This window comes from Danio rerio, chromosome 3 (genome assembly GCF_049306965.1).
Source record: "Danio rerio strain Tuebingen ecotype United States chromosome 3, GRCz12tu, whole genome shotgun sequence".
NCBI classification, from domain to species: domain Eukaryota; kingdom Metazoa; phylum Chordata; class Actinopteri; order Cypriniformes; family Danionidae; genus Danio; species Danio rerio.
Window position 1 is genome coordinate 55,536,014 of NC_133178.1, and position 26,881 is coordinate 55,562,894.

Sequence of the window (26,881 nt, forward strand, 5' to 3'; positions counted from 1 at the left end):
GGAAGAGAGACGCGCAAGTTGTTTACAAACGTGCACAGACGCGCGAGTCGTGCGCGCGCGGCACCGCAGCGGCTCTTTTGTGCGCGGTGATGACGTAGGGCTCGTCTGTAGTAGCGTGAACGCGCGCAGTGGTGCGCTCGCTCAGAGGGGGAGAAAGAGCCGCCGAGGAGGGCAGAAACACAAGAGAGGGGCAAGTCTTTCTACGACAGCACCGCGGCTTGGGAACAAACCAACTGTGTCGGGTCGGCTGGCATGGAGCTGAGCGTTTCCATTCTGAGCCATTTCGAGCCGTCCGCCTAGAGCCGGGGCATTTCGCGCAAGGCCGGGGGCAGTTTTGCTGTTGGTCCCGGGGGTTTGTGGAGCCCGAGTGAATCTGTTGCTAGCAGCGCTCGAATGCTAGTTAGCCCCGCTGCTAAGCAGCTAGCCAACACTGCGAGTCAATTGTGTCGGAGATCTCGGAAATACGTTTAAAAGCGGTCACGTTCACCCGCCGCTCTCGCGATTCGTTTTGCTCGTTGAGTTTCGTCTTTTTCCCCAGCGGGAGGACGCTAATAAGCGGTCGCGCGAGTTTCTATTTCGATTTATTTCCAGCTAAGACTTTTTTTCTTCTCTCTATTAGCTTGTTAGCCGCTCTGGTTGGTTTAGTCCAGCTTGTTAGTAGTGTCTGAGATTTCTACTGTAATAGCTGTCAGCGACATCAGCCCCTTGACGAAAAGCCAGTTTATGTGGACATGAATGATCGTGTTTGGTTGTTTCGAGTGGCAATAGTTTGAGATGCCGCGCATGGGATACTTCATGTTTCCAGGGACGCTCTTATTTTCTTGTTAGTCTGCTTTATGGGAGTGCTAGTGTGCAGCCTTTTGCTGTAGACAACACTGGTTTTTAGCAGGAACCGCACGCGGTGTTTCACCATCGGTCGCGCGTCGTTTGGATGTGGTTCAGCCTCACATTTCAGTCGCACTCTCGTTGTTTGTTTTCTTTTTTTATCTAGTGGCTCGTTCGGCTCCGCGTTTGTATCTGCGCTGTCGGTGGTACATGCTCACTGAGACAGCCCGCTGAAACACGCTTTCATTGGTTTGCGGCGGGGAAACGGAGAGATTCGGCTCAAAAGTATTATGGATGATCAGACCCGAATGCTGGCTAGCATGGGCGGACTCGGCGGACTCTCGCAAGCCGACGTGGGTGACCCCGATTCGGTTCGGAAGCAGCAGTCGCTCGGTCAACCGCAGCAAGACATAGGAGATATCCTCCAGCAGATCATGGCCATCACCGACGAGAGCCTCGACGAAGCCCAGGCGAGGTAAGAAGTGTGGCCGCACTCAGGAAAAAAGCACTCTTTATTTGATGGATTGAGAGGTACTTCATTGAGCTCTCTGAGGGGAATTGATGTGCAACAGCAAATAGACACAATCTGCACACCTCGTTGCGTTATATATAAATAGCTGCGTTTGTGCGGCCGCGTGAAAACCCACTGTGATGAAATAAGCATAAGGTGTAATGCGTTTACTCCTTCAGATATGCACAGTGCAAAATACACTGTTTATTTACCACGTTTGTTTAGGTGCTTTTGGCTCCCTCTTTTTAAGTTGTAAAAAGTTGGCCTTAAGCTGATTGAGGTTACCATATTAATTTGAGGTTTTAATGAAGAAAAGCATCTGCCTAATGAATCTAAATGCACTTGGTAAATGATCTTTTGAGGATTACATAATGCAATCATGTTTTAACCCTCAGGTGCTCCTTTCGTGGCCGCCAAAAATGCTCGATTTTTACCATTTGTTTTGTTCAGTATTTCTTTTTGCATTGTATGCTATGCATTTCTATTGGTTTAGTTATTATCTATTTATTACTCATTAATAGCCTTTATGCATAGACCTGAATATGTAGTTTTCAACTTAGGTTTTTGGAGTACAGACTAAAGTCAGTAAGATTTAGTTTTAGCTTTTCTTCCATTACAATTTTAAGTTAAAAATATGAGTAAAAGCATTTTTTCAGGATAGCCAACGTTTACATTTCAAGAAAGTGTATTTAATCAGTTTTTGTGAGTCCGGTAGTTTTTGATTTAAAAAAAATAAATAAACCATTTACAGGAATTTTGTGTCTACAAATCTTGAGAAAAGCAATCAAACTCAGTAATTTTAGGTTGATACGTTTATAAAGGTGCTCAGGTGCTCCTTTCGTGGCAGCCAAAAATGCCAGATTTAACCAATGGTTTTCTTCAATGTTTTGTTTAAAAGGATTTTATGTTACTTATTTCAGTTTATGTAGGTATTATCTACTTATTTACAGCATTTATGCATAGACCTGGAAATGTTATGTTTTTTGAGTACAGACTTAAGTCATTCAGATTTAGTTGTAGCTTTCACACCATTCCAGTGTTAATTAAGTTAAATTAAATGAATAGAAGCATTTTTGTGCTAGGATTACCCACAATTACATTTCAAGAGTGTTTTTTAACCAGATTTTGTGAGTCCAATGGTTTTTTGATATCAAAATAGAAAGCATTTAAGAATTGTGTGTTTTCACAGCAAAACACATGAATCGAAGCACACGTTTTAAGAAAATCAGTAATTTTAGGTTGCAAATTTATATATATGCCTTTGCCAAGTCCTGGAGGGACTGTTTAAAATACTATTACGGCCTTGTGTGTGTGTGTTTTGATTTTAACGATTTCTGCCAACAAACATCCCTGAATTCCCCTCCTATAATTCCCTTAATATACTCCAAAAATAAACCAAAGACACAAGTATTTTCCCTCCTTTGGCTTTGCTAAATGGGGCCAGAAAGGCTTCAGAGGTCAACCAATATGTTTGTTATCAGGAGCCCATGGGCTCTGTGAAGCCATTTGGTCTTCAGCGAGCGTCTGCCAGATTGAGGCCCCACTAGATAAATGAATTGGATTAATGTGCTACCTCGTCATTAGCATAGATAATCAGCACGCGCTTAATTAAGTCATCGCCGTCAAACAGTGTCAGACTTAACCTCGAGACGAAAACACCCGACAAGTTTGACGACTTTCCCACCTTTTCCTGCAGATTCTCCTCACACACAGCCGGTGTGTGTTTATATATTTATATATATTGACCGCAGTGAAATTGATCTGGCATGGATCGCTAGATTGCGCACTGTGACCTGCGATCTGTTGAAAGGTCAGTGGAGTGGCGGATCCTGGACAAAAGCTGCTTTTTAATGAGGGATCGTATGTGCGTGTATGCCCTGTGATGTGTCATTAGCTTGTGATTTTCCACCAAGCCATTTGACCACCTGGTTCTCTTAATTAATTCACTTCTCTTTTACCCTCCTCCTCCTCCCTGGTGTTCATCCTTTTCATTGTGTGTTGGGCGCAATCAATTCTCCTATAATGTGTGCGCGTGTGCAGCTGTCCACAAATTGAGTTTCTATTAATGAGATGGAGGGTCGCAACACGGCCAACTTATGAACGCCGAGATATTGCCTTTATATCTATAGTGCGTGCGTTGGGTGATTGTGTCGTGTAGTGACTTTGCTGCGCTTGTGCAAGAGACTCATGAATGAATGATGTTGCGAGAGCGTGCTTGTCTGGTTGAAGTGGGTTTTATGGGTATTTGGTGGAAGATCAGCAGTCATTAGGAATGAGGAACTGTTCACCGAAAAATGAATATACTTTTATTGTTTCGTCGAATGCCCTGGCTGCTGGGTGTAAGTAATGAAAGCGATTGGCGGTGCCATCCAGCTCCATAAATGATAAAGTACTAGGTAGTTAAAATGACCGGTGCTATATATTTTTAAGTTTTATGTCAGATGCCTTATGAAGCCGTATGATAACTTTAAGGAAAAGACCAATATCTAAGGTGGTCGAGCGTGTTTTATAATTGAAGACATTCCCGACTGTCAATTTTAAATACAAAAAATTATAAATTGAGTTAATTATACCCTTAAAATAATTTTTTATGTAGCGTAAAATGATTGTACGTTTACCATCCTTAGAACGATGCATTTGGTGTGTTCTCTAAATATCAGTTAAGCGTTAATTTCGTAATACCAAGCTAACAAGTCTTGTTTTTAGGGAAAATCGTTCACTTAATAATAATTCTGCACAATATTGGAAAAATCTGTTATCGCGATATTTTGTTTTTCTGCTATTAATATTGTGATGTAAATATAGATTCACAAGACTGTTGAATGGCACTATTTCTCTAACAGTAGACTAATAGGGAGTCTAGCATAGACATGGTACGATAACCGTTTTTAAGGAATACTGCAGTTCGGAAAAGTCAAGGTTTTAAAACCGACAATTTTCTGCTTTACTGTTTCTAAGGTATAAGTAAGATTTTTTTTATTTACTGTTTTTTTAGGACAACAGCAATATCACCAGCAGAAAATCTCTCCAAAGATGCCGTTTTAAGTTGTAAAAACATCTGTGTTTTTGAAATTAATGACGACATCAGCCAGAAGTCAATAGTTTATTTTAATTATTAAGTCTGACATGTTTGCAGTTAAATTGTTTTTTTTTTTTTTTAAATGTTTCCCAAATTAAAATGTATTGTGTACAAAAGGGGAAAAAGTTTTTGTTTTTTACCCAGACATTTATAAAGAATAATTTTTAGAGCAGTGATCTCAATACCGTAATACCGGACATCGTGATATTTATATCCAAGGTTATCATACCATCAGAATCTTATACTGGCCCATGCCTAGTCTAACAGTATTCATGTACAGAAATTATATAATCACAATGCAAAAAAATGCTTTCTTACTTTGCTTTGTCTTATTTCTAGTCTAAATATCAAAAAATAAATATCGAAAACTTCGATCAAGTTAAAATATTGTTTGGTTTTAAAATTCAGATGAAATAAGGCAAAATTAAGAGTAGAACAATAAGTGAAATAATCTTGTTTGAGCTTTGTAATGTTAATATTTGGACTGAAACATGACAACTGTGAACTGGTCAACTGTGATCCAGACTTAACATTGCATATCTTTGCAATATGGCTATTGCAGATGGGCACATTGTGATGCTAAAACAATATATTGTGCAGCCCTACTTAATGAATATGTTAATTTTCAACTTAAAACAGTGTTTTGGCCACTCATTTACATGACAGCAGCAGTTTGAGGATGGGTCTCTTATGGTTTTAAAGTTTTTCTGAAACGTACCGTTTAAGTGTGTACTATAGCACTTCTGTATTCCAGATTCACAGCACTTGACAAGCAAACAACAATGCGTAGCTGTTACACTACCATGTTTTGTGTGTTGTCTTTATTTACATGACAACCGTGTTTTAGGTACTGAAAATGCATACGATTAAAAGTTTTGACATCATGTTCATGTTTTTTTTTTTTTTGAATGTGGTGATATCTTGTGCATGAGTGGTACACGTTGAGTAAGTGGACGTGCACTAAGTGTTGGTTTTAATGCCAAGCACAATTAAACAAACAACAATGGCGGAGTACATTGTAGTGTTGTTGCTGCTCATGAGTTGGGCCAGACAGAATCTGCGGACATTTTTTGCTTATTCCGCAGTGAATTTTGTAAAAGAAAATCTGCAGATTTATGTGGAATTATTTTGAGAGTATCGTAACAACAAACTTAATATATGAAGAAAAAAATCAAACATCTTAACTTTTATTTTGTTTACAATGCAAATCCATCTAAATCCGCCTATTTGGTAAACAAAGCATGTTTCTCGTATAATATGTTTACTGAAAGACAAAAAATATAACTTTACAAACTGTATTGTAAATACATGAAATAAACACTGTCATATTAGTCAGTATTATCACTGAAGTTAAAAACTGAATAAATACAAATTTACACAAGAAAATAAATAGACTCATTGATAGGCTAAAAATCTGTGGATTACTGCGCATGTGGATTTCATGTGCAGGCTCATGAGTTTGTAATGTGTCTTCAGTAAAGTGTGGATTTGCTGATTCAATAATACAACCAACAGTTGAGATGCATCATAAACACACATTTCATTTTAAATACAGTGGATGCTAAGCTGCCACAGGCACATCGTCACTTTCAAGTGACATCGTCAAATACTGGGCCGAAATGTATAATACAGAATTTTCAATATTTTACTGGCGGTTTTAAAAAAACGTTGTTGTTAAACTTTGAAACATAAGGGACAAAACAAAACAGTTTTTTTTAATCTAAAAATAGCCTAAGACTGTATGTGCGTAAATGCAAATTGTTTCTTCACAATGTGACAGTGCCATCTACTGGCCTGGTGGTGCATAATACAGCATTTGTAAAACATTTTTAAGATGCAAAGGATTTTTTTATTGTGCATTGCTGTGTAAACTTGCCTTTAAAATGTGGAATAACTTTACTTTAAAGGTTACATAATGCAGACTTGAGGAAATCCAGAAAGTGCTGTCACAGTTTGACATCGACAAAACAGTATAACAAAACTCCTTCATTCGAACAAATTTGAAGGCAAAAAATTTGAAGTCAATGTAATTTTTGATGTGAGAATAATACCAAACAATAAAGCAAAAATTTTTTTTTAATCAGTCGAGTAAATCACTATTACAATAAACTAAACCTTTTATTACCTTTTACAGTGCAAAATAATCCCTCATTGTAGCTCTCAAATCTTATTTAAAAACCTGCCATCTTCAAACATGCATGAAGATTTGTCACAGCATGTGTCATGTTAATGATTCCAAACACTGTCGGTTCTTGTGTCTCATCATGATACAGATCATGATATGGCAAGTTTGAATCTACAGATGTGAAGTACAATTGAGAGCTGGAGAAAAGGGGAAAGACGTATGATAAAGGGTGAACAGAGCATCTCATTAACGCGATGCTAAACAACTGAATGAATTTTCATTTTTGGGTGAACTCTTCCTTTAAGGATATTACCAGAAATAGTTGGTGATGGGCGTAAATGGATTTTCTCTTTAGCTATTGTTTCTCTGTCACCGATATCTTACAGATTTTCTTGAGTATAAGCACTTGCCGCCTTCAGTTATGAGGCAAAAAAAGCCCTTCGGTGCTTCTGCACAGACCTGAAATAGTTCAGATACCTGAGAGAAATATGCATTATTATTTTGTCAAGTGTGGGATGGTTTTAGGGCAGATGAGGCAGCTTCATTTGCAGAGAAGAGAGCTTGACTCCACTTCAGAGGGATTCTACCTAGTGTGGTCAGCATTCCTGGACTCACAATGCATTTTTTCTCTGTCCCTTTTAAACAGATTCCCTTAATTTGATACTAATGAAATATGCACAGTTGTGGTATCTCATTAAATGGATTTGTGGCTCATCATAATGCCTCTTAAATTAATTAGTATAATGTGTCCCAAACCTGCATTATTTGCTGAGTGGAGGCATGTGCTTCGCTCAAGAGCGCAATAAGACCTGGTACTGGCGGTTAAAAACAAACAAATGAAACGCACAAGACTTCTTAACTTGCTTTGGTCTGTTGTTGTCCCTTGCAGTAGTTGGCATATAAGGTCATTCAAAGTATACTGATTTCATCCATTCAAAAATGCTTCCAGTTAAAAGCAATGTGTGCTTATGTGCTTGATCATTTATTCATCATTTTCTTTTCACACTGACTCTTTAGCTTGCCTTTTATTTAAAAAAATAAATAAATTCAACTGATTTCATTCTCATATGCCACGGTACTTGATTTTCTGTTTTGTTCTCTTGATCTGCATTATTTACTGTGGGGGTCTCTAGTCCCCAGTGTTGAGGGGTGGATGTGGTGGGATGTCATTGGGACGGTGGGGGCAGATGCCAGCACTGCCCTCAGCCTCTCACCCTGTTGCCCTGTGTCCAGATGCTGGCCAGAGGAGGCACCGGCGCAGTGGACCCCACAGAGGGAGGGGGAGCTGGGGGGGAGCACAGCAGGGTGTGCCCTGCCGCTCAACTTCCAGCACAGGTCAGTACAGGAGCGCATGAGCACCCCCCCCCTCCTCTTCTCTCCCCCATCATCCCCTCCATGCTGATGACAAAGAGAAAAATACAGTTCAGTCTTTTAAAGACCTGAGCGGGGCTAAACTAATATTACCATCTTCGAATGTGCAATTCTTCTTAAAAGAACCAAACTCAGACCACTTTGAATGAAGCAAAATGCAAAGCAAGTTGAGAAAGAACCGCCGTTTGCATTCACATTCATAGAATTGGGCTTTAATTTGGGTCAGTTGTAGCAAAGTCTTGTGGTCAAATACCGCTTTTAGTTGTTCATTTTTAATGGAGATTTATTTCAGTAGTTTTTAACTGTTTTTGGTTATCAAAAACATTGTTCGTAGTATAAATTCCTCATTTAATTACTATAAACTAATTTTTTAAATAAGAGCAGCTCTGTTGTAACTTAAACCTTAATTTTCAATATTAGTGTGCATTTTACAGTAGTTTTGAAACATGCCCCCAATTATCTTTAAAGATAATAAACATAAGCAACTTGAATTTTCCTTTGTTTGATTGCATGCCATCATTCTCTTTGTTTAGTAGCCTATATTGGCCAGTTATTATTTGTGGTATGTGTTTAGTTGTGTTTGAGAAGGTAAAGTGAACATGGAGTGTTTTTCTGTTTATAAGTGATGCACTTAAAGTAATCACTTCTTCAGATAGTCTTGATTAGTTACATGACTCCCAGACTCTCGACCAACCACCACATGAATATTTTAGTCTTACAATTAACTGAAACTCTTTGCCCTTTTCATAAACACCCTAGTAAAAGTTTACATTACGTCTTTTCATGATCATCCATCTATAGACTCAAGTTTAGTTTTCTCTTTGTGATGTCTGTTGTCAGTTTTTGATGTTTTTTTTTTTGTAATTGTGCTTGTCGCAATAATTTTCAAGCATAAAGAAATGACCTACATGAACGCCATCTCATTACTTGAAATGTTTGTTCCTCTTGCATTGAATGCTACATACCTGAAATATCTGGGTGTGAACGCGTCAAAGCCAACAAAGGACATTTTAAGCATCAAATGAAGTCTTAGCTAGGATTTTGCTCTAACTCACGTTGGATGATACTCGAGCCAGTTGGAAAGTAGGCAATATGACAAAACAAGCTAAGTAATCAACAGTAACCAGTTCAGCATTGCCCAAGCTAGTGCTGTTGCCCATTTCCAACAAAATTACCCAACGCATTGCACTGTGTGTCATCAGCTTAAGGCCTCATCCACAAAAAACAATCTGTTTTTTTTGGGATTTCCCATGTTATATGTTTGCCTCGAGCGAAAGAGGAGCAATCTAACAGTGTTAAGTTGCGGCCAACTGCAATATTAGGCAGTTAAGTGTTGTGGTGTTCAGTTTAGTCCTTTTTTTAAAAGATTATTCAGGCTTTTGCAGCAGCCTGTAGCAATAGTAAACACCTTTCGCGTATTTGGAAGTGACGGTGTGTTTTTGAATTGTGGCATTATCGCTTTGCATGCTCAGGTGGCATGTTAATCCCAGCTGTTAGCTGAACCGCTTTAACGAGTACACCTCGATTATTGGCATTTGTTACGGGTTAACAATGCTCCTGGAAAGCATGCTTCATCTGCTCTCTAATACAGTAGCTCTAAAATCTGGCTGTGTGTAGATAAGCTTCCTATGCATCAGAGCTTACAGAGCCTGGAAATAAAGTTTGCTGATGGGAGACTGCCCTGAAATGATCGATGATTGGGTTTAGCACATATGATTCTGGCTTTGAGAAGAATGTTTCCACAGCAAGACGGAGGGTCCTCGCTTGTTTTGATATTCTCCAGACCTGCTCAATAAATTAAGCACGTTCGGGGTGTAAAAAGGGCTGGATAATACCATTAAAAGGTGGAATGCTTTTCCCTGAAGACAAATGATGACCATGTGTCAGTTACTCATTTAGCTGGAGTGAGCTGAGACCGCTGCTGTGTCTTCTCAATCTACAGACACTGAGCTTTTTTTAAAGACTCTTAGTCTTAGTGTGTCCATTACATCTTGATTGATTCCTGAGGAGATGTTTGCACCTGTGATTGTAATCATATCCAGCGGTGAATGTTAAAGGTTGTTGGTGTGTCTTCGGTAACCTTAAATCCCCTGCTTGGTTTAAAGACGATTGATGAATTGTAGAGCGGTGGTGAAAAAAACGTTTATAAAAACAATTCTATTTATTTACATATAATTCAAAATGCATCATTTATTTAGAATCGATTCTGAGCTGGGGCATTATGGTGGCGCAGTGGGTAACACGATCGCCTCACAGCAAGAAGGTCGCTGGTTTCTTGCCTTGGCTGGGTCAGTTGGCCTTTCTGTGTGGAGTTTGCATGTTCTCCCCGTGTGTTTCCTCCGGGTGCCCTGGTTTCCCCCACAGTCCAAAGAAGTGGTACAGGTGTATTGAATAAGCTGAATTGGCCATAGTGTATGGGTGTTTCCCAATGTTTGGTTGTGGCCTGAAGGGTATCTGCTGCGTAAAACCTGCTGGATAAGTTGGAAGCTCATTCTGCTGTGGCGACCCCTGATTAATAAAGGGAATAAGTTGAAAAGTAAATGAAATAATGATTCTGAGCTTAGATTTTATAACTAGGCTAAGGCTAGTTTTTTTACCATATATTCACAATATTAATTCGAACCCTGCTCAAGATGATGAACACTCTTGTAATTTGTTTAAATCTTTCTTAGCTTTTTAGAAGTTACCATTTGTAACCCTAACCTAAGGTTTAAGTGGTGATTGTAAGGAATTAGATGCAAGGAGAGTACAGCTGTTTGTAAAGCATAGGGTGGCATCTGCTTTTAGCTCTAATGTGTACTTTAAGTGCAGCTGTATGAACATGATGTGCTTAAAATATTTTGGAAAGATTTTGCTAAACAAACTTGTCTCAAGAATCTGCCAGAAGTGACCATCCTATTTTCATAGTTGGCAATGTCAGTGTTTGTCTTTTACTGTGTTGTTGATTTGGTTAAGTACTAGCGCATGAATATAAGCTAAATAGTAGTAAATAAATAAGTTTGTCCTTATTCAGGCCACCAAATCACTTGTGTAAATGAATGGCCAAAATGCACAACCTGTTTAGGTGTAACTATGTCAGGTAAACTTTCAAAGCAATCATTAGCAGCTTTTTTTAAAAAGGAGACATTCAATTTACTAGTTAGAAAACTGAGCATTCGTATTTGGAGAACTGAGTGCTACATGATTTTAGCTTCATGCAATGTGTATTCGGAAATACTCGTTTCAAATAAAATCCAAATGTACATTTTTTTTTTTTTTTAAATCAAACATTTGTGTACGTTTTTTTTCTGATTGTGGCAGAAAATCACCAGTAGTGATTGAAAATATTTAATTACTAATATTAGCAGTCTACACATCCAAACGTGTAACGTAGATATCTACTAGTCTAGTCCCCTTCATCCTTCAGAGCCAACCCACAAGATGAGAAACTTTGCAAATTGCATTGGGCACGTCTTTTGTTGGAGCATTACTTGTGCCATGGCCTCATTTGAATCAATGCTTCAGTCAATCCGGCACTGAAATAACACACACATGCAAAATCCGTGGATAAATGGCCCTGAATATCCTTCCGCGTGCTTATTTCTCATTGACAAGGCCTTTGGTAGATTTCAAAACTGACAGGAGGGCACTTTGTTAATTGGGCGCAGTGTTCGACAGATGCCAATAAGCTTAAATTGGGCAAATAGCGGTCGATGTGTTGGTCTTTGAGCATTTGCGTTGCATTACAAGAGTCTTTCTAACACATACCCTCTCTCTCTGTCTCTTGCAGAAAACACGCACTGAACTGCCACAGGTTGAAGCCAGCTCTCTTCAGTGTTTTATGCGAGATCAAAGAAAAAACTGGTAAGTCGTTCACTTACTCCACCAATGCAGAATTTCTTCTCTGCAGGTTTGTGTCTTCAAGCCGCACTCCCACATTTTGACTAGATCTCTTTCATTACTCTGTATTGATTCTGCATTGACCATATGCAGAGACGGGTGTTTAATAATCATCAGGCTGAATTTATTGCATCGCTGTAGTCCTTTATTTATTTTTTTAAGCGTTCCCGAGGCATTTCCAGGTGTCTTATTGTATCGCCCACCGCAATCGTTAAGTGTCATAGCAATGGATCGGATGTTTACACTGCGTGAAATCTCACTTGAATGCATTTCAGAGCTTTGAACTAGCAACAGGTGCGTCAGCTTCAGTCTCATCGTTGGTTTATACCACGCTCTTCTCATTGCAAACCCAATGCACGCCAACATGGTCCAAACAGGTAACGGCTCCCGCATCTTAACTGCAAGATTCACTGTGGTCAGTTTTTCTGGCAGATCCGCAGCTTTCTCCCCTCAAACGAGCGGCTGACAAATGATTAAATATTTATGGAGGTGTTGGCGTTGTCTTTGTGCCATGGTTTCTCTCGTTTCTTTCCTGTCATATCCTGCAGCTTGAATCCATCTCAGGTTCTGTAACAAGCATGCTCATGTGGAATTACAGTGCAAAAATGATGTGCAGCGGTCTGTTTGTGGCAATCTGTCAATAACCCAGTCTTACTTTCCTATAATTGGATGCAAGTAAAGGGTAGGCTAGAGGAATGGGTATCGGGGGTTGTCCCTGTTGCCAAGGCAACCTGCTGTCTTATTTACCTAATGTCATTCACTTTGATTTTCACATTTAGCCTGCCAGTGGAGAAAGGGCCGGGGAGAAATGCAGCACTAAATGGAAGGTGTTGTCGACAGTGCAGACAGGCGAAGTTAATGGTCAGAATTTTTCCATACATCACTTCGCTTATCGCCAAACTTAATCTACAATCCCTGTTTTTCCCCTCAAGTCTTTGACGTAAATGAGCTGATTTACTAGATGACACGAGTGAGGCCATTACTGTCTGATTTGAGCCTCAGCTTTTGCTGTTAAGGCCTGTTTACACCAAATTCATTGCGTCTGAGGTATTAAAAACACAAAATATCTAAAATATAAATATACCCAATATATTTCTAAATGTATTTCTTTTTGTCAATGTAAAATTCATTGTACTAATGTAATTTTCTTTAAATATCAAGCATTTCAATTGACATTGGTGAAAATGTCAAAAATATGTAATATTTTACCATCATATTCTGACCTTTGCGTAGTAAAATATATGCAGGTTGTATTAAATTAGATTATATTTTAAATATACAGCGCAGGAATTTTAATAAACGGCAAAAATTTAAAGACTAAACTCACTGTGGTGGTTAAATAAAGTTAAACTTATGTTTTTATGTTATCGCATTTACATGTCATATTTGGGCACTTAAGTGATGTATGAGATTAAGATTAATTAAGAATAAGATATAAGATTAAGTAAGAATAGGGTGTGTTTTTATTGGAGCTAAATTCAATTAAATATGAGAATGCAAACTGCTGTTTGACCAAACCAAAAATGTTTCAGTCCATTTGAAAAATTAAGGATATTTGAATGTTGTGGTAATTTGTTTTTCTGCAACAAATATTAGATGACTGACTGACTTGAATAGCTCTACGTAGAAATAAATCCTTTTAGATAGATTTGAGTATTTTTAAGGGGAGCACATCGATAAAATAAAACAATAACAAAAATAGATATTAAAATACAACCGTACAAATACACAAGTAGAAATGCACAATATATTGTTTCAGCATCGATATCGCAATGTGTGTATCCGCAATAGTTACATTGCAATATATGCGATGTTGAGTTTGTATTATAGTTAACTAGGAGCTACAGAATTTTATTTAATTGCTGTATTTAATCAATTAAATTAAATTCAAATAATTTTTATTAATCAAAAAAAGTTTATTTTTAACATTTTGTCTTGTTTCTAGTGCAGATATTTACATTTCAAAGCAAAAACAAGATTATTTTACTTACCCCACTGGCTGATCATCTTAATTGTTTCAAGGAAAAACTCTTAATTTTGCCTTTTAAATGTCATCTAAATAGGGAAAAGTAATTAAAAACGGCATTCAGAATCTATAATCAATCTAATTTTCCAGGTAAAGTTTTTTCAATACTTTTTCTATAATTTATACCTATGCTATTATGATTTATACTTTTCTGATGTTATACTTATGCTACGCGCATGCGTACAGTCCAGCGCAGCCTTTACATGCCTGCGCACCTCTCAAAAAATGTAACTACACGTCACAACAGCATGTAACAAGCTTTTTGATTGGTTGGTTTGGTGGTGGTGACAAGGGTGGGCGGCGCAGAGACTACTTACTTAACTTTCAATTGTTCAGAGTTGATGTTAAATAAATAATTATAGATAGTAGGTCGTGTGTGTTTACTTCAATTATTTTAAAATCAAGCAATGCACCCTACATTCAAAAGTCCCTCACTTTTAATATGTTAACATTTACCGTACAAAACTTGAACTATGTAGACAAAAATGTAAAATAAATAGGTAACATAATTGTTCATGAATTCTAATCAAGTTAAAATGTTCAATTAATCAAGGTTTTGATTTCAGGCCAAATTAGCCAGCCCTTCTTCTGAAGTTGAAAACAAAACAATATGTTTACAATCTTTACGATCTACAAATATTTAGATATTTGGATTGGAACAAGACAAAGCAAAGTAGGAAAAGCATTTTTTGCATTGTGATTATTCCATTTCTGTACGTAAAACTGTTAGACTCCTCAGAAAACCAGCAAATAGTGGCATTGAAACTATCTTGTAAATCTGTATTTTGCAATATTTAAATTGCAAAATAAAAAAATATTGCAACATCAGATTTTCCCAATATCGTGCAACCCTAATACAAAGACACAAATTAAATAAAAAATGCTTTGTAATTTACCACATTGTTTAATGAAATTTAAAATAACACTTCAGTGTATAAATTTACTTGCCCTCAGCTATATTTTACTTTTTAAAAAGTGTGTATTACTTAAAATATATTTTGAAAATCTGTTAAAAACAAAATATATATCTATTTTTTTATAATTATTTTTTAGGATGTTTTTACCTTTTATGATAGGACAGTAGAGATTTCAGACAGGAAAGCATTGGGAGTAGAGAGGGGGGTAGGATCAGCAAAGGACCTCAAACCAGGATTCGAACTCGGGTCGCCGTGAGCGCGTCACTGCTATATGTCAGCGCACAGTACCACTAGGCTATTTGCGCCAACATATATTTTTAAAGGAAAGCTGGAAACCTGTAGTCATTGACTGTAATAGTAGGAAAACAAAATACAATTTAAATAGATGATTACATGTTTTCCAGCTTTCTTCAAAATATATGTGTTGTATTTATGTTCAACAGAATCATTGAACTCTTAAAGATTTGAATCAACTTGAGGATGAGTCATTTTTGGCTAAACTAACCCTCTTATTCTTACCTAAAGCTACACATGTTATTATTTCTAGTGCTCAAATGCTTTGAATTGTCTTGAAATGCTCACACAGTCACCCATCATTCAATCTGCTATGGTTAAACTCAGCAGCGACTCCACAAATCTCATGTGTTCTGAACTGTGGCTCCTGGTCCACTATAATCCCAACTCAACATGGCCGATCCACACATTGCAAATGTTTCAAATGCACACATTGCAATGTATCAACGCCGAAAGGATATATATGCAGCCCTAGAAATTTGTATTCAGGATTGGTGGTGTGGTCTTAATTTATTTTTTTGTAGTATTATGGTCGGTCTTGGGTGACTCAATCACATATTCTTTTAAACTCTTATCTATAGTGTTGAGTTTTCAATGACACCTAAATATTTCAAAACTCAATCTAGCATTTGAATAAAAGTGGCATCCTGTCAAAGTACATTGTTTCATTCCTCATACAAGGGATTTCATAGAAAGGTGTTGTTTTGCTTGAATATCAAGTCTGGCTTTGTCTGAACAGGCCTCAGCCCTGAGTGGCGGATGGTGTCCATCATGGTGATGTGCGTGTGTGTGTATATACACAGTCAAGCCTGAAATTTTTCATACCTCTGGCAAATTCTGCCGAAGTATTAGTTCAGATACAAAACCAGATTTTTTTTTCCCCACAATGATGGCTCTTGTACGTAGTCTCATTTCCTATAAAAAAAAAACTTGCTGGTGGAATAAAATTATTTATTAAACATTAAATTAAAATCTGAATTTTCTAAATAATTTCAGGCTTGACTTTATTAAGGATGTCACAAAGCTCAATATAATTTTGAATTGTTTGATGCGACCTCCACGGTTCAATTAACGTACGAAAATTGCATTTTATTTAGTTTTGCATTTAAGTTAAATTATTTTAGCTTTTTCCCCATTTCCTTTAATTATTCTCTGAACTGGCTTTGTGCTTGTTAGAACGTATGCCCATATGCAATGTGAGCGATTTCTGTTTAAACTAAATTCATAAGCTTTTATTATTTAAACATTGAACCTCAAAGTGTAAAGAGAACTTGGGATCTGAGAAGTGCCCTCATCTGAACAGGTTTGAAAGTGGCGACTAGGTATGGGACGAGAACAGGTTTCGAGGTTTGCCATGGTTTAAGTCTAGGTTTTAATACAGCTAAAATGGTAAACCATTCCCAAGGTATATGTAAGTGTTGTTTTTTTGTGTTGTAAAGAAATGAAGACAGCTGAACTATTTAGCCTGACATGTTTACGGCTACAAAATACTATAAATATTTCTTAAAATAAAATACATTGTGTGAAATAGGGAAATATATTGTGTTTTTTTACCCAGACATTTAGTAAGCGCTAATAAAGCAGTGATCACAATACCATGGTATTTTTGTCTAAGTTCATCATACCGTCAGAATCTTATACATAGTGAAATGCAAAAAAAGTCTTGTTTCTCAATGGTAAAACTTAATTATGACCAATATGACCTAATGAGTATTCAATCAGTTAGATTGGGCTTTAGAACGTAAACATTAAAGAAATTGTTGCCTGTAACATTGCAGTGTGCTGGAACTGTGGATTCATCTATAGCCAACTGTTTTTAATATTAATCAAACAACAAAAGATAATGAAATAACTCCCTGTTGACTGAGTAACTATTATGCAATAATTGTTAATCTTTATTTAATTTATACAGTGAAGTTTATATACAGTATGCAGTGTTATATTTGAATATTATTCAGTTTCTGTGCCTAAAAATCACTGTTAGATATGTGAAAAACCGTTATTATTTTAGTAGTATCTTCATTATGTTGTGTTTATTTGTGCTTATGCTTATTGGGATTGTTTTTATGTTTTTGTTCGACAATAGCTAAGATGTTTCCATCTAAAATGTGAATTAACTTTATGCGTAAAACTGGATTATTGCATAAAAGACATGCAAATAAAGCAGCGTTTCTATCCAATGAGTCAAAGAGAACAAAATCGTCACCTCCTGATTAACATGCGCCAAAAATCTACAGTAAAAACGGAATTTGCTGTGGTAGAAGAAGCTGACATAAATGTGAGGTGGCGTTTGAAGGTGTGAGACACTGAGCACAGACGCTCTTTATTCTGTAGGTGATTAATAATATAATAACACTAATACTGAAATTAAGGCATTTTAGAATGACCAAAGCAACATTTTAGATGTTTTACAATGTGCTCAGCCTTCTGGTTTGTCCATTCACACAAAGTTTTATCATCACATGATCTCTTATAACAAAATCATATGACTTTTTTTTTTTTTTTTATGCACATCCTGGATTTTGTTCAGTGAATGTGTTTGCATCATGGTTTAGTTGCATGTTTCATTACTGAATAAAGGTTCAGTTATGCTCAGTTATGTGCATATGTTTTTAATGCGCAGTTTCAAAATTATCTGCATAAAAACAGATGGATGGAAAGCTAGTGTCTAGTGTCCGATGATTCGAACCGTACCATGATAAATCTTTATTGTTGCATTTTTGATAACTCGCCCTAAACTATGGCATTGGTATTAGTTAATAGCTAAATGTAAATGTATGTTTATGCAGTCATAAAGTAAATAGCATATGTAAACCTTTTTAATGTCATTGTTTAGATTTTAGATTTGTTTCATTTGAATTGTGTTGCACACTGACGCGAATACTCTTGAATTCACAAATTTTCATTGCGTATCAAATCACAATATCAGTGAGAAAAACACTATCCTTGTTTAAACGCACAACCCTTTTTTGACCTTTTATAACGCAGTTTTATTCAAGATTGGGAAACATAAACATCCTAACAAACAACGCAAACATAGATCTGTTTGAAGTAGTTTTCCAACTGCAAGTAATAATACTTTTAATTGACTAAAAATTTACATAAAGTAATCCAATTGCTGGGATCCATATATATACACATACATACATGCATACATACATGCATACATACATACATACATACATACATACATACATACATACATACATGCATACATACATGCATACATACATACATACATACATACAAACATACATACATACATACATACATACATACATACATACATGCATACATGCATACATGCATACATGCATACATACATACATACATACATACATACATACATACATACATACATACATACATACAAACATTCATACAAACATGGATAGATGCATGCATACATATACACCTGCCTCTCTCTAAGACTCCCTGCAGCTTTTATCTCCTGCCTCTGGAATGTGAATTAAAGAAGGCAGCCTCCTCTACTGCACATGATTGTAGTGCTGATCAGTAGTCTTTACATCTGTTTTCCACAGTCTCAGTGTGTCTGCCTGTGTCTCGCTCTCTCTCTCCTGCATGGAACAGCAGGGATAAAAGCGAGCTGGAGCTCAGGCCTTTCCCTGCCGCTGCGGTCTTGTCCTCTCCTCCTCCTCCTCCCTCCTGATGCCTTGCTTCCATTCTTGAAAGAGAAGTCTTGCTCTGAACTCGGGGCTTTGATATGGTAATGGAGGTGGAGGGGAGGGTTAGGGAAGAGTGGGGGAGGGGCATTGAATTCCTCCGAGTGCTGCTGCAGTTGGGAAGATTGTTTTTTATTGTTAAGGAAATGTTCTGCTCAAATGCAAGTCACTATAACACCCCCCTCCCTGCATCATCCCCATCTGTTTAACATGAACTTCATGTGCGTGAAATGTAAGATTTGTTCATTAATCTCCTTAGAAACAAATTAAGAGAGAAATGAGGTTTCCGAGGCGATTGTCTCTTCGGTCTTGACCCCCTCCCCCATCGACTTAAAATGGTTGCAGCAAGTTGATTCTCACCCTCTTCAGCAACCCTGACTTTTTGTTCTGGCTGCCCAGCTCATCGCAGAGGTCACATGCCTTTTGTGCTGGCTGTTTTTACAGGTTTTTGAATTGTAAATGAAGCTCGGCCAATATTACTACTATTATTTTGGGCAGTTGGTTAAAAAACATGAACATGATCTCCCTCCTTTATTGTCATCTGGATATTAGATTGAAATAGATGCACAGTAAAAGTTTATCTCCAGAGACTACGGTAGATGTCCTTGAGTGGAACAAGTACTGCTTGGATCAAGTTAAAGGGATAGTTCACTTTAAAATTTTGAAGTTTGTCCTTTACTTGCCCTTTTCTTGTTTCAAACCTAAAGTTTACCAAACCTGGGTTTTCAGAAAAGATATTTTGAAGAAAGCTAAAAATCTGTAACCACTGACTTCCGTAGTATTTGTTTTTCCTACTATGGAAGTCGGTGCCTTTCAACTTTTTTCGAAGTATATTCTTTTGTGTTCAACAGAAAAAGGAAGCTTGTATGTTTGTAACCACTTGTGAGTAAATGGTGAGTAAATGGTAATTTTGGTGTTAACTATCTCTTTTAATGTAGATAATATCAACATGTTCTCAAACCTCAGGAGAATATTAAAGCATTTTAAAGTTCTGGCTAATGTTCGACCTTAGGTTTTCACTCAAGTGAATTTTTTTTAGACTTTTATTAAATCAGAATAGTATTTTTTTAAGCGCATACTTACACTAGGTACAGTTGCCTTGAACTGCGCTAAAGTGCGATTGGCCCCCCTCCTCTCTTCCCCGGCGGTCTGCACTCACACTGCATTTTGCCTTCCGAGCCTGAGCACGCTTGCGTCGTCTGATGCAATTGTTCAGTTTAACAGGTAGAGAAGCGTTCTTGCTCAGCATAGTGGAGATTGCTTTAGATGTATTGTTTTAGCTGTTTGGGATGCAGTGACAAGGGCTGTGCAATTAATCGAAAATTCGATTTAAATTTTGGCTTCTAACAATTATGCATTAATCAAGATTAAACTAGTATTGCATCATATACCATCCCCTTTCCAGTTGTACACATTTCTCTGCAAATCTCAGTTTCTCTTGAAAATTGTGTTTTTTTTTTGTTTTTGTTTTTTGCATCGTTTATTGATGTACATTCGAATCATTCATGTTTTTAAAATGTGAGAGAGGTCGCATGCTGTTGTGTGTGTGCGCTCGGCCTCAGAGACGAACAGAGCACACAAATCTAAAGTCATCTTAATGAGAGTGCTTTAATGGTCAAATAAGTGTCAAAATGCGGTGTTTCACTCACAATGAATTTCATTATCCCTCACAATAATTTATTAACAAGGTTTGGTTTTTTTAAAAAAAAGAAATAAAATTAGGTTCATAGATCGAAACTGCCCACCGGATAATTGAAATTAAATTGGTGTTTTTCTTATGTCCGCCTCAATGATTTGCATGAACTTAGAGTGAACTTTAAACAGGTGTCAACCAGTTAGATCACTACACGCAAATACCCTTGAGCAGATGGTATCCAGTCGCGTTAATGGAACACTGAAAAAGTAATGTGATTGGTTGTTGTTCTCTGCGTAGCGTAGACGCTGGCATATTTTGTGAATGAACCGTGAAGCTTGCTGAAACAGTGAAGTGTGCAGCCACGTTGGTGTGGAAACTTCAAAGTATGTGTTATTATCATTCTAGATGGATATGGTGAAGATGAGGAAATATCTGATAACTAAGATTAGAAATTAACTGCGAAAAAGCCTCGACTTGGGACAAGATTTTGTGTAGGTTTTTGGCCCGTACTATCATAGTGGTAAAATATGCGCTTGAGCCAGACACTGACTGAGTAGGTTTACTTTTGCACACAAAATATTTGTTTTTGTTAACTTAGTAAATGGTGTAGTTATCGACGTGTTGACTAAATTAGCCGGTGCTCTATTAGCCCATGCTAATGATTTGGTGTTACTTGAATGAACACGATGCATTTGTTTTGCACAAAAATTAGTCATTGGTGTGTTACACATGGCTCAAATATGTAACATTAAAGGACACAACATGGCAAAATAAAGTCAAACATAATATTTATTCTAACACAAATGAAAACAACAATTAAAACATCAGTTTCTGTAAGTTCAAACAGTGTAAAAGGCAAGTGAATGAATGCGGTAAGTGTTGTCAGTGTTAAGCCTGATTTATACTTCTGCGTCAGGTGACCGGCGTAACCCACGGCGCATGCATCGTGCGTGGCTGTGCATTTATACTTCTGCGCGCTGTCTCTGTCGGTCTGCATTAACACTTCCGAAACGCTAGTTGGCAGTGAGGTGTAAATGTTCCTCTGTGTCGAGTTTCTTCTCTGCTTTTTTGCTTTTCCTGAACACTTCCGGGATGTACAAGTGGCTCAAACTCGCTCATTTTGGGGCAGGAACCGGCGGACGTGCAACAACTTTAACTATGAGGTAAACACAAAACAAAACTTTCCATCCGGAGCTCCTTCACGGGACTCCACACTTGTAAACAATCGCTCGCGCCATTCACGCGGCTCTCGGTCCCGCCCAGACTCGTCAGCGCTACGAAGCCGACCAATCACAGAGCTTACGCTACACGTCTTGCATCGTGTAGTTACTTTTTTTGAGAGGTGCACGTCAGCGACGGCCACAGCGAAGGGCTATGCGTCAGCGCCGTAGCATACGCCTGCGTTTGACGCAGAAGTATAAATCAGCCTTTAGTGTGTGGATGCAAAACAAAACGTAACACTTACATTGAAACACAGCTCTGGCCAACTGCCCAAACAATGAAGGAACAGTGGCCTAGATGAACTCTCGCACCTTTTAAATAAGAGCATTGACTATATAATTAGGTGCACTGAAGTCACATCCCGACCTACAACAGACAATAAGATACAAAAACACAACCCAAAACAACATAGTCCTAACGGTTGTCATTAGACAGTGTTATGTGCTGTCAGACATCATGTGTATGTATTTTTTCTGCATAAACTGCAAATTGTGGCACGTTGTGTAACATTTGCATCTTGTGCTTTATTAATGACACAACGGACTAGTCAAGGTTGCATGAAAGTTGACTTAATGTAAAGTCATTCAACTCTTTCAATTATACAGTATAGTACAAAAATTGTTTCATGTACTAAATTATTAAAAGTCAATTTAAATGTTTTAACATTTTTTAAACAGCTAGGACAAATCCATTTGCAGCAAGAAGTTTTTAATTATTTAAAATAGGAGTTAAATTATCAGTTAATGCATTAAAATATTTGATTATGTGGGAATATTTTAATTTTGACAAACATAACAGTTTACAATAGTGCTGGGCGATATGGCAAAATTGCTATTTTGATTAATTATTTTCCATATTGAACAATAATGAAATCTATTTCTAATAACATTTGTTAATTCTTCTAGATTTAAACGAGTACCTCAACAATGACCGAAGCCACAAAAATGAGTTTGTCCATTAAATAGCATAACTTGTTTTCGGTTGCCAATATTTTTTGGTGGCCAGAAATTTGTTGCATCTCCAAAATCAACACACTTCTAGATTTAGATTGTTGTACATTTCTGCAGTGCCATTGGCTCTTAGATCAATATAGAGTAAAAAAAGCCCAGAACTTATCATTATCACCTAGTTTCTAATATGAAGAGACATTTAGTTCATTTACATTGTGTTTAGCAGACATTCTTTATCAAAGCAACTTTGGAAACATTAAAATTTCTATTTGACACACACTTTTATCCAATCCAACTTTCAAATCAGTCCAATAAAAGCAATCATAGGTCACATCCAGACAGCATGTGATTTAAGTCAATCTAAAAAGAAATTATATAGTTTTGGCTTTTTATCCACATCATGACAACCAGTGTTGTGATAAATAAGTTCTGGACCATGGTGGAAAGAGTACTGAAAAATCAAACTTAGGTAAGAGTACTATTACTTGCCCCAAAATATATTGCAAGTAGAGTTAAAGTATCTGTTGTAAATATTACTCAAATTACGCGTAAAAAGACCTTTCAAAAGTATTTGAGTTGTCAGTAGTGAGTATTACTCTGTAAAAAGCTTATGCATTTACATGTAATTTGTGCATGTGTGTTTAAACGTAACATTCTGTAGTGCATCGAGTTATTGCCTAGCAGGCACACAACGTCATAAGACTTTAATATTAGTTTAGATTTAGGTTATGTCATGTGACCAGAATTCAATGTCTAACTAGCATCTAAGGACAAGGTTATTGTGATGTCCAATCATGACATCAAATCATTGTGTGTAAAGATTATGGACATCTTCTCATCTTTTTGGACACTTTCTTGGACACAAGACTAATTTTTGTAATCCCCATAGACTAGAAATATAAATAAGTGACTGCAGATTGAAGGAAAGCACTAAAAATTTACTCAAAAGAAAGTAAAAGCACATGAAGTGTAATTTACTATTACAGTAGTTTGAGTTTTTGTAATTAGTTACCTTAGACCACTGGTTATGGATTGTAAAAATTTCTAAATTCAGCCCAGTGCGTAGCCATATGAATGGGCAGAATGCTGTCCTTTAAAATCGATGATGTCACACAAGCATGTGATCAGAAAGCAAGCCTGCATGTAACAAACATAAAAAACAACAGCATATTTATCAGAGATGTGTGTTTGTACTGCAGGTGTGTGCTGCTAAGTGCATTAGCAGCATTACAACAAAACCTGCTAATTTTGTATCAACTGGACGACCAAAGGAAACGCATTAACAATTACACATGACAGATATTTTTAGATTTACATGCGTTCGCCATCATCTTGTGTTTGCCTGTAATCAGCGCATTGAAGAAGGACTTCATCCACATGCTCACTGCCTTTTTTGATTTTAGTGCGTCCTGCATCTGTGTTTGTTTACACTGCCACATATAAGTGTGGCATGCATATTACGGCATCTAAATCCAGTTTTTTTTTTTCCATGGGGAAGCAGGCATTTCTTGAACATTTCAAATATGCAGAACAAAAAATAAACTGGATCATTGCTGTGTGGATGTAGTTTTAAGCTCAGAACTTAAAAGGAACACCTATCATAACAAATGAGGTGGAAGAAAACACACTACATGATGACTGAAAAATGTACTTTAAATTAAATCAGTGTCACACAAGACACTGATTTAATTTTGTGACTACATGTACATCTGTGATGGACATGGAACAAAAATATTCAGTTTTAAAAGCATAGACGTCTTGAATTCATGTTTCAGGAGGTTTGGTGGTTAAATCTGATGGCTTTACTGTAGCTGATCACTCCTTTGCTAATATTGAAGTCATGTGATGTTTGTAGAGTACCTACCAGAAGAACCGGCCAGGTTAACTTTACTCATGGTGCATTTCTGCTCTTAAAATCCCAGAAACGACTACATGATTTGGCAGGGCTAAGAATTCTGTGGCCTCAAATAAACCCAGTGCTGCATGAATTAAATATGAATCTCATTGTTAATGTCTGAGCTTGTTTTTTAAAATTGTTTAATGGTTTATAAAACCCACTTGAAGGGGCTTTAAAAGCACAAAATGTCCTGATGGTGTACTGAAGAAGTGATTTCTTGTCTTGGAGTGCATTGTCAGTAATTTTTATTTTTTCAGTTTCCATGAAATTGTCCATTTTGGCTACTGCTTAGATGTGCTAACTTTTAATGTTCGGTATGTGGCATTGCTAAGAAATATCAGGTGAAGTTTTATTATCTGCATCCTTGCGGTTTAAGCAGCAAATGATTTAGAGTGCTCAAACGATTTGGCACTAACAAATGCTTTTCTAAGCACTGGAAAACTTTCCCATCAAGCCATCACCTGCAGATCATTGTAAAACTTGTTGATGGTTTCCATGCAGATGAATGTTGTTCCCCAGCAAGCTTATTTGGTTCTGAAAAATGGGCTCAAGTCCATGTTTATAACCAACCTGTATGAACTCAACAACTGTGGTTTCACAGACTGCGCGGTCACGGACCTAATTAAGGCTTTTTAATTATCATTCATTTTTGAAAGACCTTAATTTGAACCTTCTTGTAAAATTTTATGAGTTGTTGGAAATCTCAGACTCATTTTACGAGGCTGAGCCTGCAGGCCTGTAAGGAAAAGGAGCCAGCGGAGTGTGTTTTTACTACTTAAACTGTAATAGATACTCAGCCTTACGGTTAAGTTTATTTCTTTTACATTTTTTTTTCATTTAGGGTTGAAAAGAAGTTTGAGATACCTTAGAGGTGGCATATTGTTATAGGTCAGGTTCGTAAAAACAGAATGTACTGTGTAACGTAACGTGCAATGTCATGGACATTTATAACATTTTGAATCAAGAAAATAAAATATGAAACAAGACATGGTCAATTATCTTTCAAACCACAAGAGTTAAATATGAGGTCTGCGATCTTTACATCTTCTTTGTGTCTTTGTGAATGAATGTTTAACTTATTTTACCCATACTAAAGCATGTGTGATGCTCCTGATGTTGTCAGTTTTTGCCGTTTTATTAATGAGGGCATAATTATGAAATGTTCAAAGCTGATTTGAGTCACATCAACATTTCACTGTTGTATGTGAGAAAAGCTGTTGTCATATGTACACATGGAAACTTAAAGCACGGGCCTCACTTGTCAAAATAAATCATTTAAATACTCATTTTGACAACACAGTTTGCGTTGCACTCTTGCAGTACTAAGTTTTTTATTTGGTACTTTGATCTGTTACTTTGCTGAAGGCTGATTTATGCTCCTGCAACGTGTGATCGACGTGACCCACGGCTCCTACCTTGCACATAGTCATGCATTTAAGCTTCAGAATGCTGTTTGCTTTGCTCTGCAATAACATTTCTGAAACGCTAGTTGGCTGTATGTTTTTAGTTCCTCAGTGTTGTGTCTCTTCATGGGTTTTTAATTTTTCTGAATTCTACAAGTAGCTACAACTCGCTCATTCAGAGGTGGGAACTGTTGGATGTGCAACAACTTTAATCATAAGGTAAACACAACACAAAGGTTTTCATCTAGAGCTACTTCATGGGACTCGACACATGTAAACGCTCGCTACAACCGGTTTGCGCGGCTCTTGGTCCCACCCACACTGGTCACAGCTACCAAGTCGACCAATCATGGAGCTTGAGACATTACAGTTTTTGAGAGGTGGACATCAGTGTCGACGTAATCCACTGCAAGGGCTATGCAACTGTGCAAAGGCTGTGCCGGAGAAGAGGCTTGACACAGACGTATAAATCAGCCATAATACAGGAAGCAGTGATCCACGCTCATACAAATATTCCTGTTTTTTTTTGTTTTGTTTTCAATTTTTCTTTATTTATTTTTTTACAATCGTCAGGAAACAAACACAAACATTTGGGTGTATAGTCATAGATGTTAAATGCTCTATATAAATACACACATTACACATTATTACATTACACAAAAATGAACACTCTCAAAAAATCTAGACTCCACCCACAAGGCTAAGGGCAGCATTTATGTAAATAAAAAAATCATTTATATAGCAAAATATACATTAAACTGAACTCACGGCCATGAGAAATCGCCAGTTTAGAAAACATTAGAAGAAATGAACCAGAGAACATTTCCTAGTCAAAAAAGGCGGAGCCTCAGAGCCACACCTACCTCTTATGTAGCAGTCATGAACCATTGAGTGTTTGTATGTTTCTGCGAAGTTTGCTTTTGTCCTGATTTTGTTTCAAATGACATCATAGCAGTTCTTTCCTTGCGCTTGAGTATATCAGGTGCTTTACCATTACAAATCACTGTGACTAATTTGTTCAGCCTGGCCTCAGAAAAAACTACAAAACGGCCTCTTTTTTAGAT

The 26,881-nt window shown here is 37.2% G+C and overlaps 1 protein-coding gene and 1 long non-coding RNA gene across 2 annotated transcripts in view; both read left to right on the forward strand.

The window, feature by feature from the left end:
• Positions 1–187: 187 nt before the first annotated feature.
• The window catches only part of pbx4 (pre-B-cell leukemia transcription factor 4), a gene marked incomplete at its 5' end in the record, with an annotated part of 73,378 nt that continues 46,684 nt past the window's right edge, over positions 188–26,881 (forward strand). Inside the window, 2 exon segments of the mRNA NM_131447.1 lie at positions 188–1,300; positions 11,681–11,754. Coding sequence (NP_571522.1) covers positions 1,116–1,300; positions 11,681–11,754 — 259 coding nt within the window.
• On the forward strand, positions 18,791–26,480 carry LOC141381292 (uncharacterized). Its single transcript, XR_012401237.1, has 2 exons — positions 18,791–21,374; positions 22,249–26,480. It is a non-coding gene; the product is annotated as an uncharacterized lncRNA (long non-coding RNA).